At 46.8% G+C, this 14,536-nt stretch overlaps 1 protein-coding gene across 3 annotated transcripts in view; it reads left to right on the plus strand.

Moving 5' to 3' along the window:
• The first annotated feature begins 873 nt into the window (after positions 1-873).
• The window catches only part of SERINC5 (serine incorporator 5), a 41,931-nt gene continuing 28,268 nt past the window's right edge, over positions 874-14,536 (plus strand). Inside the window, exon 1 of one of the 3 annotated variants that reach the window (XM_031051526.2) lies at positions 874-996. In XM_031051526.2, coding sequence (XP_030907386.1) covers positions 970-996 — 27 coding nt within the window. In that variant the 5' untranslated portion in view covers positions 874-969. Of the gene's footprint in view, positions 997-1,547; positions 1,568-1,674; positions 1,794-14,536 lie in introns of those variants that run through there. The other 2 variants (XM_005151896.4, XM_031051525.2) reach the window with 2 other exon arrangements.

Raw genomic sequence — 14,536 nt, forward strand, 5'->3', positions numbered from 1 at the left:
TGCAGTTTAACGGCTTTTAGACACACTGAATTATTAAAGTTAGGGCTATAAATAAAGCCCCAGAGAATCATCTTAAATGTTAAGCAGCACATACACAGAGGCTAGAGAGCAGACAGGGTGAATCTTTCCAGAGACCTGCAGCAAAGATGCCCGTCACCACACAGGAAAACAGGAGATCTTCAACTGCCGTTTAATGCTACACCTGGGTCCTGGCAACTGATTCTGGCGAGAGTATTTTGGAAACATCGGGAAAGGTCTCAGCTTCTGCTGGGAAAGCACAGCCCTCAAGCCACTCTTTGAGCAACCCTGAGTTTTCCATAAAGGTGTCGGGCTGTTAATGGCCGTGGGGTGCCGCAAAGCAGTTTGAACCCGAGGCTGGCGCTGTAGTGTTAAATTTGATGCCTGGTGTTTTAAGATTCACCTGTTTATACCCTTTATTCAGTGAATTCATGAAATTCCGATTGCTAAAAAGCAGGTGCTTTAGCGGGTGTACGAGCAGGCAAGTGATCACATCCGACTGGCACAGCCTGGCGGCGACGGTCCCGCACGGATTCACTCTTAACGTGTCAGCTGCAGAAGGAGCAGCCGCTTCTGCCTCCTCGGAAAGCGAAGAGGCCAGGCTCGCCCGCGGCGCACCGGCTGCCGGCAGGACGCGGTGCGGGACCCCGGCCGCTCTGGGGGCACCGAGCCTTCCGAGGGCGGCCGCGGGGCCCGCCTCGGGGGGGACACACAGGGACACCCGCACGGCGCCTGTCACGCTCGGTGCGGGCGCGGGCCCCCCCGCGGCGCGGGCTGACGACAGCGGAAGCCAGGCAGCGGGGCCGGGCCGAGGGCGTCGCGGTCGGCGGCGGGGCAGAGGCGGTGCCGCTTCGCTCCGCGCCGTGCTCAGCCCAGCCCAGCGCAGCCCGGCCCGGCCCGCTCCCGCATGAGAGAGGCAGCGGGGGAGCCAGGCCGCGCCGCGCCGCCGGCATGTCCGCGCATTGCTGCGCCGGCCAGGTACGGGGCTGGCGCGGGAGGCCGGCAGGTGCTCGGCAGGAGGTGCGGGATCCTCCAGCCGCACCGCAGCGGCCCGGAGTGGGGCATCCCCGGGACACGGCGCGGGGCCCGGCCGGCGGTGCGGCGGCTGTCTGGGGAGCCGGGATAGCGCCAGGGTGGTGACGCCCGTGGCGGGGCACGGAGAGCCCAGGACAGGACGGGACAGGTCAGGGCCGGGGATCCGCGTCCTCCCGCTGCCCCTTGCCGGAACCTGGCGATCTCTGCGGTGAGGCTCCGGGGGAGCCGTCCTCAAAGCGCAGGTCGGGCGTTACACTGGGGCAGCCGAGTGCCGCGGGGATGCCTGTCCGTAGAGCCGGGCTGTTCGAGTGCTTGTCGCGGTGTCTCAGGGGAAGGTCCTGGTGGATTGCCCGCGTGTTTCGGCGGGAAGCTGATCGCCGTCTGCCTCCCCTGGGTGCACCTCCGCCTGCGCCGCGCAGTGGGGTGCGGGTGGGACGGGGACACTGCAGCCTAGCCTGAGAGGAGCAGCTCTCAGGGGGGTGACGGATCATTCGGAGCGACGAGAGGCGGTCAGGTAATTGCCACTGGTGCCTGGTGCTGGGGAGGTGAGAAATGTGAGAGGTGGAATGGGCTTAACATTTCTCTTAGCTGCAGGCTGCCTGGCGCTCCTCAGAGCCTTCCTCAAACTGCTTCAAATCTGGCTTGTGGAAAGATGCAGCAAGTGCAGGTGTTGGCGGAGGAAGTGAGAGATGAGAGCAAATGGTGACGGAGGGCAGTGCAGGACCTCCAGCATCTATGGGGTGAGGAGTCAGTGCTCCACATCTTACTAGGGTGCACCTTGTTTCTTGACTGCATCCATCACTTCTCATGAATGAAGGACCATGGACTTGCAGGAGAAGGGTGGTCGCAAGGCTGTATCCAGACTTCCTCCTTGTTTTCACTCCAGGGAAGGATTCCTGTCCTTACTAGTTGACTCTCTAGTGTGGTGTTAGACTGCATCTCCGCCAGGCACTTTATTTTGTCCTTCATTTTCCCAAATCTTGGCTTCTGCAATAGAAACCCATTACTACATGTGTACTGCTTACTGCCCCTGTCCCATATGCCATGGACTAGCCAATTAGTGTATTCCTGTTGTTTTACATATTTAAACACTTTGCGGTTTTAAATCTAGCGGTGTTTCGTCTTTGATCACTCTGCCCACCCTCAGCGTCTCATTATTCTCTTGCTTTTGTGTGAACCAACTGGGAGAAAGCCTCAGATCTCTCCTGAAGGTTGAATCCCTGGCTAGCTTTGGTCTTCCGGCTGTGGTTCTTCCAGTCTTCATTGGGCTGGGAGGATTGCTGAGCTTTCCTCAGCACGCACGCACTTCCAGGAGCTCCCCCATGCCTTGCCAAGCAGCCCTGGGTGGTCTCGGGAGACAGCAGTAACCAACCACGTTTGCTGATGCTCCTCTTAGAGCAGGGCGCCTCCCTGACTGCTGCTTCACCTCCATTTTGGCAGCTTGTGAAGCAGCTTCTGGAGCAGCTCACAAAGTGCTGTTAGTGGGTGCTATTACTGCCGTGGTTCATGTCCGTTTGCATTTGCATGACTTTTTCTTGGTGTAGCTCCAATGCCAAGAGGAGGGAACCATTGTGAGACCCGTGTGGTGAATGGCATGGCTTTAGTGTGACCAAACTTTGAGGCATTCTTAAAGCCACTGAGTAGTAATATCTGACAGTAATGCGCTTTATGGACACTGATGTGTCACTGTGGAGTATGTAAATAAACTGAACTCCTCAGTGATGCTGGAGCCAAAGCAAAAGCCCTGAAGTGCGTGCAATCATAGTGCCAAAATTATGTAATACCCTGGGGAGATGTATTCTGCTGGCTGAAGCAGTATTCTGGATGTAAGACTTATCTGTGCTAAGTACAGCATATTGCTGGAGTTACACCAGCAAACAGTGTGGATAACTTTTTTACAGCTAAGATGATAAATGGCATAAACCACATTTCGATAGCATGCAGCATAACTTTTTTTAAAAGAAAAATGGTCTGCCTTCATGGCTTGATTTATTCCAACCTTAATGAGGGGATGCTTGCTTAACATTAAGCAGAAAAACAAAAGGGATAGAAGTTCTTCTTTCCATCCCAACCCAGTTTCCTCAGGTATTTTCTGGGTGGTGTTAATCAAGCTGGAAAACTGAGAATTAATTTGGCTGTTCCTTAAATGTTCCCCTGAAGATGAAGTTCACCCTGTCTCCAGAAACAGAGATGGTGTGCCTGAGGAAAGACAGAACTTTATACAAGTCCTGAAAAACAACACTGATATTGGGTCCCTCCTTTTTTCCCTAAAATATATTGGTTTAATGGGGTTGATATCCCCTGGTGCGAGGGGTTTTTACAGAACGTACTTTTGTCCTGTATATATCTTGTATCCATCTCTGTTTCTGTGGATCTGCTTTTCTGAAACTGCCTGAAGACTTTGGTATTGTCCTTCTGAGCTGTGAAGCTGCAGTTACCCCATATGGATGTCTGTAGCTGATATCAGAGTTCTGTTGTAAGTTAACATCACTTGAGTACCCATTTTATTCTCCTTGAGTAATGCCAGCAAATTTTCCTGGTGTGAAGTAGATGCTGAGTGAGCCGTACTTTGGGTCAAACCACACCAAACATCTAGTTGATGGTGGCTGTCTGAATAAATGAATTCAGGTTTCACAGCCCAGATTCCTGTTGTTAAAGGATACAGCGGCAAGCTGCCAAACTTCAAGGTACTTCAGTTATGCTGATTTTGCACTCAAAAATTATTTAGAATAGTCTTAATTAACGTTGCTGTGTGACTTGTATCCTTGCCAAGGGGACCCTGGGAACTTGGTTTCAGGGAATTTGGCCATTTATAAATTGTAATTTCTGAAGTTGTTTTTTATCAAGCAGTGTACAACCTTGTTTTGAAGAGAACTGCAGTTTTTAGGTTTCTAAGCTGTAATAAGCTTGCTAAGTGTTTCTTCTTTTGCTAGTGCTTCATTGGTAGGCCTATTTTGAGAACACAGTGAGAATACAAGTTTGGCTTGGGCCTCCACAATGCTTTTGATTACATAAAAACATCTGCTTAAATTGACGGGAAACAGGATTTTACATTTGGCTTTTCTTCAGTAGTTATTCTCAAGGGAATAAAGTTGAGATCATGGTTAAGAAAAGCAGCTGTTGCATAAAATCTTTATTACAATGAATACGTTTTTTCCAGAGTTAAATAAATGTAATTTAGATAGTTAACATTAAATGGGGGGGGGAGGGAGCAGTATTTTGTAACTGGATTTTTTTAAGAAGATGGATTTTTCAATAAGAACTGGTAGTTATCAAAGATTATAAAGCTATTTCTGAAGGTCTGTTAAATCTTGAGTGCTTCTCTTAGTATCATTCGGCACTTAGAAATAATATGCTATAGAAAATGCAGTAAGAGTGTAAGATTTTTATTTATACCCAGACTTCTTTATTCTAAGGTTTGTGGGTTTGGTTTTGGGTTTAGGTTTTGGCTATTTTTTTTTAATAGAAAATAAGTGCTTTATTTGTAAGACTGGCCTCAGCCAATCTTACGACTGCTGAGGCTCATGGCTTTTGCGGCAAAGGAGGGAAGCCTTGCCATGTGCTCTGTTGCTGCATGCCTCTCTGGTACTGTCTGTTTGCATCTGCAGGCTGAGGAGGGTCTTGCAGTCCTGTCTTTGTGGTCTGCTCTTTTCATCACAGGGTGAAAAGGGTGGCTCTGTCATCCTCTTCCAGGTTTGTGTCCCCTGGGGATGCTGGGGCACTGGTGGGAGCATGTGCATGGTGTGATATGCTACAGTGCTGTGGGATGATTCCGGGCTCTGCTCTGCATGGTGCTCCCCAAAACACATCCTGCCTTTTCAAGCCACCGCCATCACTATTAATCATGACCAAGGAAGAAACTAGCTGTCTGTGGTCTGTATTGTAGTGCACTTCACTTAAATGCAGTTAGGAAAAACAGATCTGGGAAGAACCTTTTTCCCCAGTTTGCAGAAACATGGAGGGTTTGTTTTAAATAAATGGCTGCCTGAACAACTGAATTAGTAAGACCTACTTTTCTGCAGCTTTGTCCATTGAGCTTGATATCTTACATCTATTCTCTACCTGTTAAATATTGAACTTGTGTTGCAGTCTTTTCCTTGCTCAGGTTTGAGAGATCATTTTTCTCTTTTAAACCTTTTGCCTATTTTCAAGGAAATTGTAATAATGTAATATCTTTGAGGTCCCTATCTGCCTGCTGTAGCTGGATAAAATTTGCTGCTGGAGTGGCAAGTGATTAGATAGGGAAGAGAAGGCAACCAAAAGACAGTGAGATCCTTGAAATGTTGTATCATTCGACACTTGCATCACTACATTGGAATCTGCCCTGGCACTGCATAAGAAGCAGAAGAGACTGTCTCATTCTAGTAGAAGATAGTTTTTCTCATTCCTGCTTAATCTTCCATTGCTGCTTATTATATTTTTTTTTAGTCTTTTTCTCTCACATCCCACAGGTTGGTTGTATTCTGGGTTTAAAGAAACAGCTTAATATCCATGGCTCTACAGCTGTGGAGTGAAGGCAGTATAAGAACAGGACCTTCACTTTCAAGGGCAAGGGGATACTTTTCTGCAGAAGGCTATAAGTGCTAGTACTGCTTTTATTTTAATTTTTGGAAGTGTAGGTATTCCAGGGTGCTTTTGCCATCACTGAGACTTTCATTACAGGGGATGCACTCGCAGTTGGTGGTGCAAGACATTCTTGTTTTAGGGGAGCCTGGAAGCCTAAGCTATGACTACAGGATAAGCTGAAGGTCTCAGATGGAGCTTGCAACTGCTGCTGACTCCTTTCATCCCAAATACCTGCTGAGGCTAGGTGGTGTTCTCAACTTAGCCATATGAAGATGCTTGGACCTTAGATTGCTTCCAAGGTCCTTCGCATACCTGAATTAATGGCACTTCCATTTCTTAATTGTGTGAGCTCCAATATGTTTTTACATGTTTATTTCCTGGCCTCCTAGAATTTTAGGCTGTGATCAACCATTCTGCTGACTGAATTTTGCCTACTGCATTATTCAGATCACACAAGAGACAGGCTTCAATGTCAGCATGTGCTACAGCATGAGACAGTGAGGGACTGGGGCAGCCAGAGCTGAGGATGACAACAGTGTTCATCCATGATAGCATGTGGTGGGAGGTGGCCCCATGTTTGTTTTGAAGGGAGTCCTGACACACCCAGTAATCTCATTTCACTTTAATTAGTGGTAACTATGCTGGGACTGATGTGTGCAGTTTAGTGATTGGAGGTTCCAGCAATTAGAGGTGGCGTGTGCTCAAGTATTTAAACATATAAATGTCTAACAGAGGGCTGATCCAAAATTTGTCAACCTGTCATCTCTCACACTGAGTTTTAGCAGGAACCATTCTTAGCGTGCTTAGCGTGAAGAGAATTGTCTTATATGGGTTTTTTTCCCTTGGCTTATGTTACAGTCACTGGCAATACAGTGTTCAGGAGTACTATTCAAAATACTTCTTGAGTAGTCACTGTACTTTGAAATGCTCATCAAGAAGTAAGCAGTGGAAGACGTGAGCAGGCCCCTTCTTGAGCCTGCCTATCTGGAAATGTATGAAGTTTGCTCCTGGTGACACTGATCTAAACCGAAACATCTTTAACAGTGCTTTGAGCAGGCGGACTTTTTTTTTTTATATACAATGTGGTGAAAGATAGTTCATGTTTTGTACCAGTAGCTTCTGTCACTTTGTACGAAGTGTTGATCATAGAGCCATAGAATGGTTTGGGTTGGAAAGGACCTTAAGACCATCTGGTTCCGACCCCGCTGCCATGGGCAGGGACACTTTCCACTAGACCAGGTTGCTCCAAGCCCTGTCCAACCTGGCCTTGGACACTGCCAGGGATGGGGCAGCCACAGCTTCTCTGGGCAACCTGTGCCAGCGCCTCAGCACCCTCACAGGGAAGAACTTCCTAATATCCAATTAAATCTCTCCTGTTTAAGTTTAAACTTGTTACCCCTGGTGCTATCACTACATGCCATGACGAAGAGTCCCTCTCCAGCATCCCTGTAGGGTCCTTTCAAATACTGGAAGGCTGTATGAAGTCTCCACACAGCCTTCTCTTCTCCAGGCTGAACATCCCCATCTTTCTCAGCTTGTGTTTGTATATCTTTCTTATGTCTGGTTTTTTCCCCTGCCTTAAAGTCCTCTTGGACTCAGTAATGGAACCAACTTTTAAAGACACAACATCTTTGTGGAACATCTCAGAGCTTTTAGTTCACTCAGAAGTGAAGCAGTTGTTCCAGGTATATGCTTTTAAGTGCATGCATACAGACGTTTCATTTGAGCTGTTTCTTCACTGCAGTGGTACATGGACTTAAGCAGTTACTGCCCTGCCCTTCAATCTCTGTCCCTGGCTATGCACCACATTTCATCTGCATCAGCCACTCTACCTCTAGAGTCCTGGTCTCAAGCATCAGAGCTAACCTGGGGAAAACCTGCTCACTGTTTGACTGTATGAAGTGATGGCTTGAAGTTGTCAGACTTTGCATTGCTGACTTATCCTTTTCATCTTCCGGTTGTTCTGTTAGCAGCTCCTCTGCTGTGAAAGGCAGAGAGGCAGCTGCAGCAGGAACTGGAATAAGAAAACTGTGAAATATGAAATGATAGGAAAGAACAGTTGAACCTTCATTGTCAAGGGATCAATGCAAGGAGGCTTCAGGATCAAGTCACTGATGAAAACAGTGGTCTCTTTTCAGCAGTGACCTGAGAGTATGTTTAAAATTGCTCCCAAAAGCACATAGGCATGATTGAAGGGCAGGTAGAGCAGACAGTGCTATTGAACCACTAACAAAGTGTTTGGCTTGCTAGATGCTCTTACATGTAACCCCTGTGGTGTGGCCCCAATACAAATAAAACTTCCCTTTTAAGTACAGCCACTGGCTGCCTATGCGAGGTTTGCATGGAGGGCAGGCTTTGTGGGAGAGTCTTCACCCCCTCTGTGGCTGCACACACTGGGGAGAAGAGCCAGGACTGGCTGCTTTGCAGTGGGGCTGATGATGCTGCCGTGATCTTGTAGGAGACATCTGAGGGAGTGCAGGAATAAGCCCCAAACAATTTAGGTGCTGGGAGGAAAAGTCTGAAAGCCTTCAAATGAGACTGAGGGTAAACGGCTTGGGTTCCTTCTTTGATGAGTGGGGAGAAAAGACCAGGTAATTAAAAGGCCCTGTAAGCTAGTGGAGAAAGCCGCATCAAGAGCAGTGCCTACGAACTGTAGCAGACAAATTAGAAGGTGGGAAGCCTTTTTTGTTGTTTTGGTGGCAGTTGTAAGCAACCAGAGGGACAGACAGTCCACCTCATACTGCTGTCAAATCCAGGTGGTCTATGCTAATGAAAAATAGCCATACTACTGGGGAACTGGGTGATGTGATGCATTGCGAGGCTCAAGGCAGACTAAACAATTGTCTTGATTTTTCCAAAATCATCAGGAGAGGAGCAGTTGTGCGGTCTTTAATTTAGACATTTTGCAGTGACATTGTTGTCTAGTGCTGAGCTGAATCACCGCTTAGTGATGCTTGAGAATATTGAGTAATGGAGACAGAAGGGAATTGTCCTCATTCCAGCTTAATTTCAGCTCTACCAGCGCCTGGCAGTGGCTCACGTGCAGTTTAGCTCTTGGCATGGCAGTCCTGGATGCTGCTCTCTCACCTAGATTTAGTGCTGCTTGGTGCTGTGTGGCAGTTCTGGCCTGCAGTGCAGAGCACAAGCCCTTTTGCTTTGGACACGCAGGGCAGGAAAGCTCATTGAAAGCAGTGTTTGGGCAGCAGCTGGCATGACTGTCCTCTGAAGCTGGTTTTAATTTTGCACAGTTTGCAGCGTGAGGTGCACTCCCTAAAATAGGTTGTCACTTGATTAACTGGTGTGCTGGTCAGAAGATGTCTTGGCTTAAGCCATGTGGTGAGTCTGAGCAGTAAGGAAGCAGCAGTGACAAGCCAGTTAAGTCAGACAAAGGACAGAATGAAGCCTCTTTGGTGAGTTCAGTTACTTCAGAGGACAAACTGCTGTGTGACCATGTGTCTGGTTGAAGAAACCTTTGCAAAATGTGTATGCGTAGCAGAGGGTGGTTTCAGTAACAGTCTGAGCCCAGCTCCTAACGCTTGGGACACCTGGCATCAAGCATCTTGGTTTCATGAACCAGTGCACTAACAAAGGGTTTGGCTCTTGCATGAAATGAAAAGTTGAAGGGCTGGTGTATAGCTGCTTCAGGATGTTTGTTCATGCAGGGATGTCTATGCTTTTCCAGCCTGCTTGGGTGCTGCATGTAGCTGTGAGAGTAGACATCTGGGTGCTTTAGATAGATGTTGCTGTTAGCAGCTCAGTGACTGCATTATCTGCACATTTTAGGGCCCGGATAGTGCTGGTAGTCAAGTAATCACGCAGTGCATGAAAAGCTAAGCTGCTGCAGTCCCCCCATGAAAAGAAGCTTCAGCAAGGCACGCTCCTGTGCTTGGTGGACAGGCCAGAAGGCATGAGGTCTGCCTGGCTGCTCAGGCTGGGCAGTCAGATGGGAGGGAAGAGCGGAAACACTGTTGAGTCTTCCTTTCATTGAAGTATGCACTCTTTTTTTTTTCCATTGCTCTTCTTCCCTTTGATTGTTACCATTTCTGTTGAAGTCTCGCAAAAGGAAGAGTGCTTTGTTGTGATAAGCTTAATACTTCCCTATGGTTTGTATAATTTAAAAATACCATAGGATATTTTGGGCAGGGATCCTGAAACTCGTCACTTTGTTTTAATGGATATGAAAAATATTTTCTGGGAGCTCTGAGACTTTTTTTGGAAACATCTGTGGAAAATACCTTCTAAAAGTGTCACTGTCTCTCTAAAAGTAGTAGTCAGGACATGTTCACTTCACTTCTCAGTCTTGTATGTAAGTAGTTATGTGTGTGCTTAACATTACAGTCACACCTCATTCCACTCATTTATCAGATTGGATCACAGCTTGTAAAAATCAAGTTGTGTGTGTGTCTGAGTGGTAGATGTTAAGTGTATGTTGGTGGAGTATCCATTGTAGGGAGCCAATAGCATGTGTTCAGGTTGGTAGGCCTGCTTTTACCTTGTTTTGTTAACCTGTCTAACTCTTGTTAACCATAAGAACTGCCCAGGCTGGCATAGAATGGGAGCATGCAAATATGTTCAGACCAGCCTATACTTGTAAAAGTGGTTTGCACAGTTAGGGCTGTTACACAGTCTGCTTGCTTCTCCTCACTGTGTGCATGTAGAAATACTGTTCCTTTTCACTGACAGTACCCTACTGCACTCAAATTGAATGGGGTGCTAGGAAAATGCCACTGAAACATCTGGTCAGAGAAGGGTCAAAGCACACAGGACTGGTGTGGGACATCCGCCTCTGCTCTGCCCTCCTGCCCGTGCACTGTGCCTTCACTTGAAGTGGTAAAATGGTCCCCACTGTTGTGCACTAAACCAGCAGCTGAGAAGCGCTGACATGACATTATCACACCTTTAGTTTATTTTAGCCAGTAGGTTGCTCTGTTTGGTCACCCCCAGCAGCAGAAACAACAGCCAGGGCTACTGAGGTGCGAAGCCGGAATAGGAGTGAGTGAGTGGCAGCAGAGGAGAAAGGCTGGGGGGAGCAGTGGCTGTGCAGCCAGCATAGCCACCATTAGAAGCACCTGTGAAGCTGTGCTTTGACTCTTTTTCATCAGGAACGCTCCCCACGCAGCCTTCCCCAGCTGCTGCTGTGGAACCAGTCAGGTCAGCCATGGTCCCGGCGGTGTGCATCACGGCACAGTTTGCTTTCAGATACACTAACTAGATTGTCAAGTTTTGGGATCTCAGGCAAGCTGGCACTGCACCCTCCTTGAGATCTGAAAGGGTAGCACTGAGCACAGCAGGTGGCTGGTGTATGCAGTGGGTTAGTGTGAGCTCATCCTAAGTATTTGTTGGAAGCATAAATACTTGTGTAGTGCTTGTGATGATTGTCAGACTGTGGTGTTCACCTGGTGAGGGGATGTGCCTCTGGGGTGGCTGTACTGGCTGCCTGGCTGCTGAGAGCCTTTGCATGAGAAATATAAAGCCAGAACCCACTGCAGCATAAGACTCCTGCCAGAGATGCCTGGCCTTCAGATGCAATTGCCCTGGGCTCTTGGGGACCCTGGCCTTGGAAGAAGCTCTGTAGATACAGACCAGGATTCCCAAGGCCTGCCTGAGGGCAGCTGTCATAGGCCTTGGGTTGACTGTGTCTTGTAAACTGCCGATGGGTTCCTTTGGCATCCTTTGGAGGAGCTTTAGTTTAATGATAACTAAACCTGTAAAAGGTTTATGACGTTACTTGCACTTTTTCACAGCCATCTTTTTCAATGTGGGAAGGGTTTATTACTGGCTTCCACTTCTGCATCAGTGGGTCCTGAGCCCCTGGGCTGACCCTCTCTGCAGTCGAAAGGCAGAGGCAGGGTGAGATGGGCCATGCCCATGGAAAAGCGGCTGTGTAGTTTAGCTGCATGTTGACTGCAACTTCTTAACAGAGAACTTGTTGTGTATGTGGGCTTTGAAGCCTGTCACCTGAAGATTTTGACACCTCTTAGGTCAGTGGGTTGTGGCTAGCATCTTACTGTTTGAGACAGAGACTGTTTTGATTTACTTTTGGGTGACACTTATTTCATGGTGGCCCACTATGGAATGTAGTTAGTCATAACCAGAGTTTAAAACAGGAAAAAAAAAAGAGAAAAAAAAGGGGTAAAACCCCAAACCACCCAGTCTGGGTCTGTGGCTGAATAACCTAACCAACTTTCTATGGTTTCCATGGCTATTCAGAGTGCTGAAAGGAGTGCTGAAAAAAGATTAAGACACTGGTATTTTCACAAATATTGCCAATTTATAGGGTGCACGTTCAGTATTAGAAACTATCATTAAAGTCTCTCTAAGTAATATGGAACAATGCATAAATTGAGCTATATATTCTATGTAAGTATTTGTTCCTTTAAATAGCAGGTCCAGAGACCCAGGACTGGAATAGCAGACACTTTGCTGGATGCAAATGGGATTTCACTGGCAGAGCTCTCTAATGCCTGGCTTAGGAAAATGTTTCCCTTACAAATGCCAAAGTTGCATACCTTTTTACTTCTGTACTGTAGTTTTTAACGTTATGGCAAATATATCCAGCAGCTGAAGTTCGCCATGGGATCTTTGGATCTCTCTGGTACAGAATGAAAGGACCTTTAATCTTATTTTTTTTATTTTTTTATTTTTTTCCTCCCACAGTTCTGGAATGGATGGATAATACTTTTCTGGTACGCTTTTGTTTTGAGATGCTATTATTCCATTTGTTTGCTGAGTCAGTAACTTACCATAGCTTTCTTGTTTCTTGGGATTGTATTGATGCTGTAAAAGTTAACTTAATTTCACTGCCTATAAAAAATGAAATTGCTACTCCCCCAGCACTGCCTTCTATTTTGAAAGTATACTTGCATGATGTGCTTATGCACATAGTACTTCCAATTTCTAGCTCTGGCCTAGCATGAGCCCATTCTGTTTATTCCCCACAGTTGGAGCTTTGTGTGTTTTGGGGAGGATTTCTGCTTTGCAGCAGCAGCAGTTTTAGCAGCTGTGTGCTTTGAGGCCCCCATCTCTGCTGGCGTGAGATGCAGCTGTGGATGGAGGGAAGGGCAGCGTGGAAGCAGGCTTGAATTCTCTCTGTTTCATGTCTCCTCCAAACCCAAAAGCTGCTGTTGAGTGAGGCAAGGGCCTCTGCCACCTTCTTTCTGCAGAGCTGAAGGGAGGAAGCCTGGTCTTGGGTGCTGCAGCAGACAGACATGGCAAGGAAATGATAAGCTGGAAGTCTTTTTAATATACTTCTTCAAAATGATGTTTGATCAGCCGGTTTGGTTGCGGGACTCTCTAGTCTTACATCAGATGTGTGTGCAAACAGGCACATGAAACCCCCTTTTCTGGATTGGACAGTCATTGGTGCTGGAAGAGGAAATGTCGTGGGAGGAAAAAGGCACATACAAGCCAGCAAAGTTTGTCTGGGTGACTTAGATGTGGCAGTTGTGAATTTTGAATCACTTGTCAAGGGCTAAGAAAACCCATCCCTATCATACAGCTGCTTGCTAGACAGCAGGGTCTGATCCGTGCATGGTCTCTGATCCATGGTCCCTCTGAGGGATAAGGAGACATTGGGAAAAAGAAACTTCGGTCTTCTCAAGTCCCCAACACTGGCCACAGACCGCCCCTGCTGCAGGCTCAGGTCACTCTGGGTTGGCAGCAGTGAGACCTGGAAGAGAGGTTCCCTGCTCCTGGCTGCCTGCTGATGTCCAAAAATGCCTCCTGTGGTCACGGCTGCTGGGGTAAGCACATGAGGCATTTGAAGCTGCTGCCTATTGCAAAGACTGGCTTGGCCAAGAGCAGTGCTGCCTTATTTATAAAAATGAGGCTTATATTTTTGTATATGACTTTTCTAGATGTAGAAGTCAAGGAAGGTGAATCCAGTTTCTTTGAAAGTTAATGATACTGTTAATAATTAGGAAATAGTAAGCATCAAGGTAGAGCCCTTCCAAGATTTATCCAGTACCTTTTCCCTGTTGAATAAGGCAATTATGTGCTTTTTGCTGTGCTTCCTGGTTTTTGTCTTGGTGATCCCTCAGTTGCAGGTAAAAAGAACTAAAATACACAAGGAATTCTATTGCTAATGATTAAACACTGGAGACGGTAGCAGCTGAAGTGTGATTTGCTATTATTTTCCTTGCAGCTGTGATTTTTTTCCCTTGCCATCCTGTATGTGGGATCACCATTTGCACTTTTGCAAAGGATATCGAAATAACTGAATTTGTCTTTCTTCTCTTTCTTCAGTACAGGATGATGCCATTGTATTTTGGGCCCTTCAAGCTCATCTGTCTTTGTTCACAGCAAGCGCAGTATTTCCAGAGTCTTTCTCTACTGCCCAAAATATTTAGAACTTTTAATGTAGCTTGCTGTTTGTTTGTTTGGGTTTGTTTGGCAATCTTTGCAGCTGTTGTCTGTTTACAAAGCCTTCAGACCACTATCCCAGAGTGTTGCTGGAAGTTTTCCCAAGAGTTCCAGCAGTTTTCCTGTTTTCTTTGGTTTGCTCCAAGTCTTTGGTAGCATAAAGAAGTTCTGTATCAGAAATTACAGAAAAGAAAAAAACAGTTTTTTGTTTGTGTGTATACCAGAAATGGGATGTAAAAAGGACAGTATGGTTCTGGTGAACTGAAATGGATCTGCACAGCTTGTTTTGAAACAAAGCCTCCAGCTTGTCCTAAAAACCAAATTGTTTTGTCTTTATGTTAGAATTAAACAATCTGGGGGGGTCTGTGCCCCTCTTGTGCAGATTTGTTTTATCACTAGAGTGGGAGAGTGTATTGCAGGAAACAGAGATCTACCATTGCAATGCCTGTTCTGCTGGGTGAAACATGTCAGGACCACGAGTTGCACAGCGATAGTAAAGCACAGGACTAAGAAATCTTCCTCCTCATCCCCTTCACTCAGCTTTAGCGTGTGGGAA

Source organism: Melopsittacus undulatus, chromosome Z (genome assembly GCF_012275295.1).
Source record: "Melopsittacus undulatus isolate bMelUnd1 chromosome Z, bMelUnd1.mat.Z, whole genome shotgun sequence".
NCBI classification, from domain to species: Eukaryota; Metazoa; Chordata; class Aves; order Psittaciformes; family Psittaculidae; genus Melopsittacus; species Melopsittacus undulatus.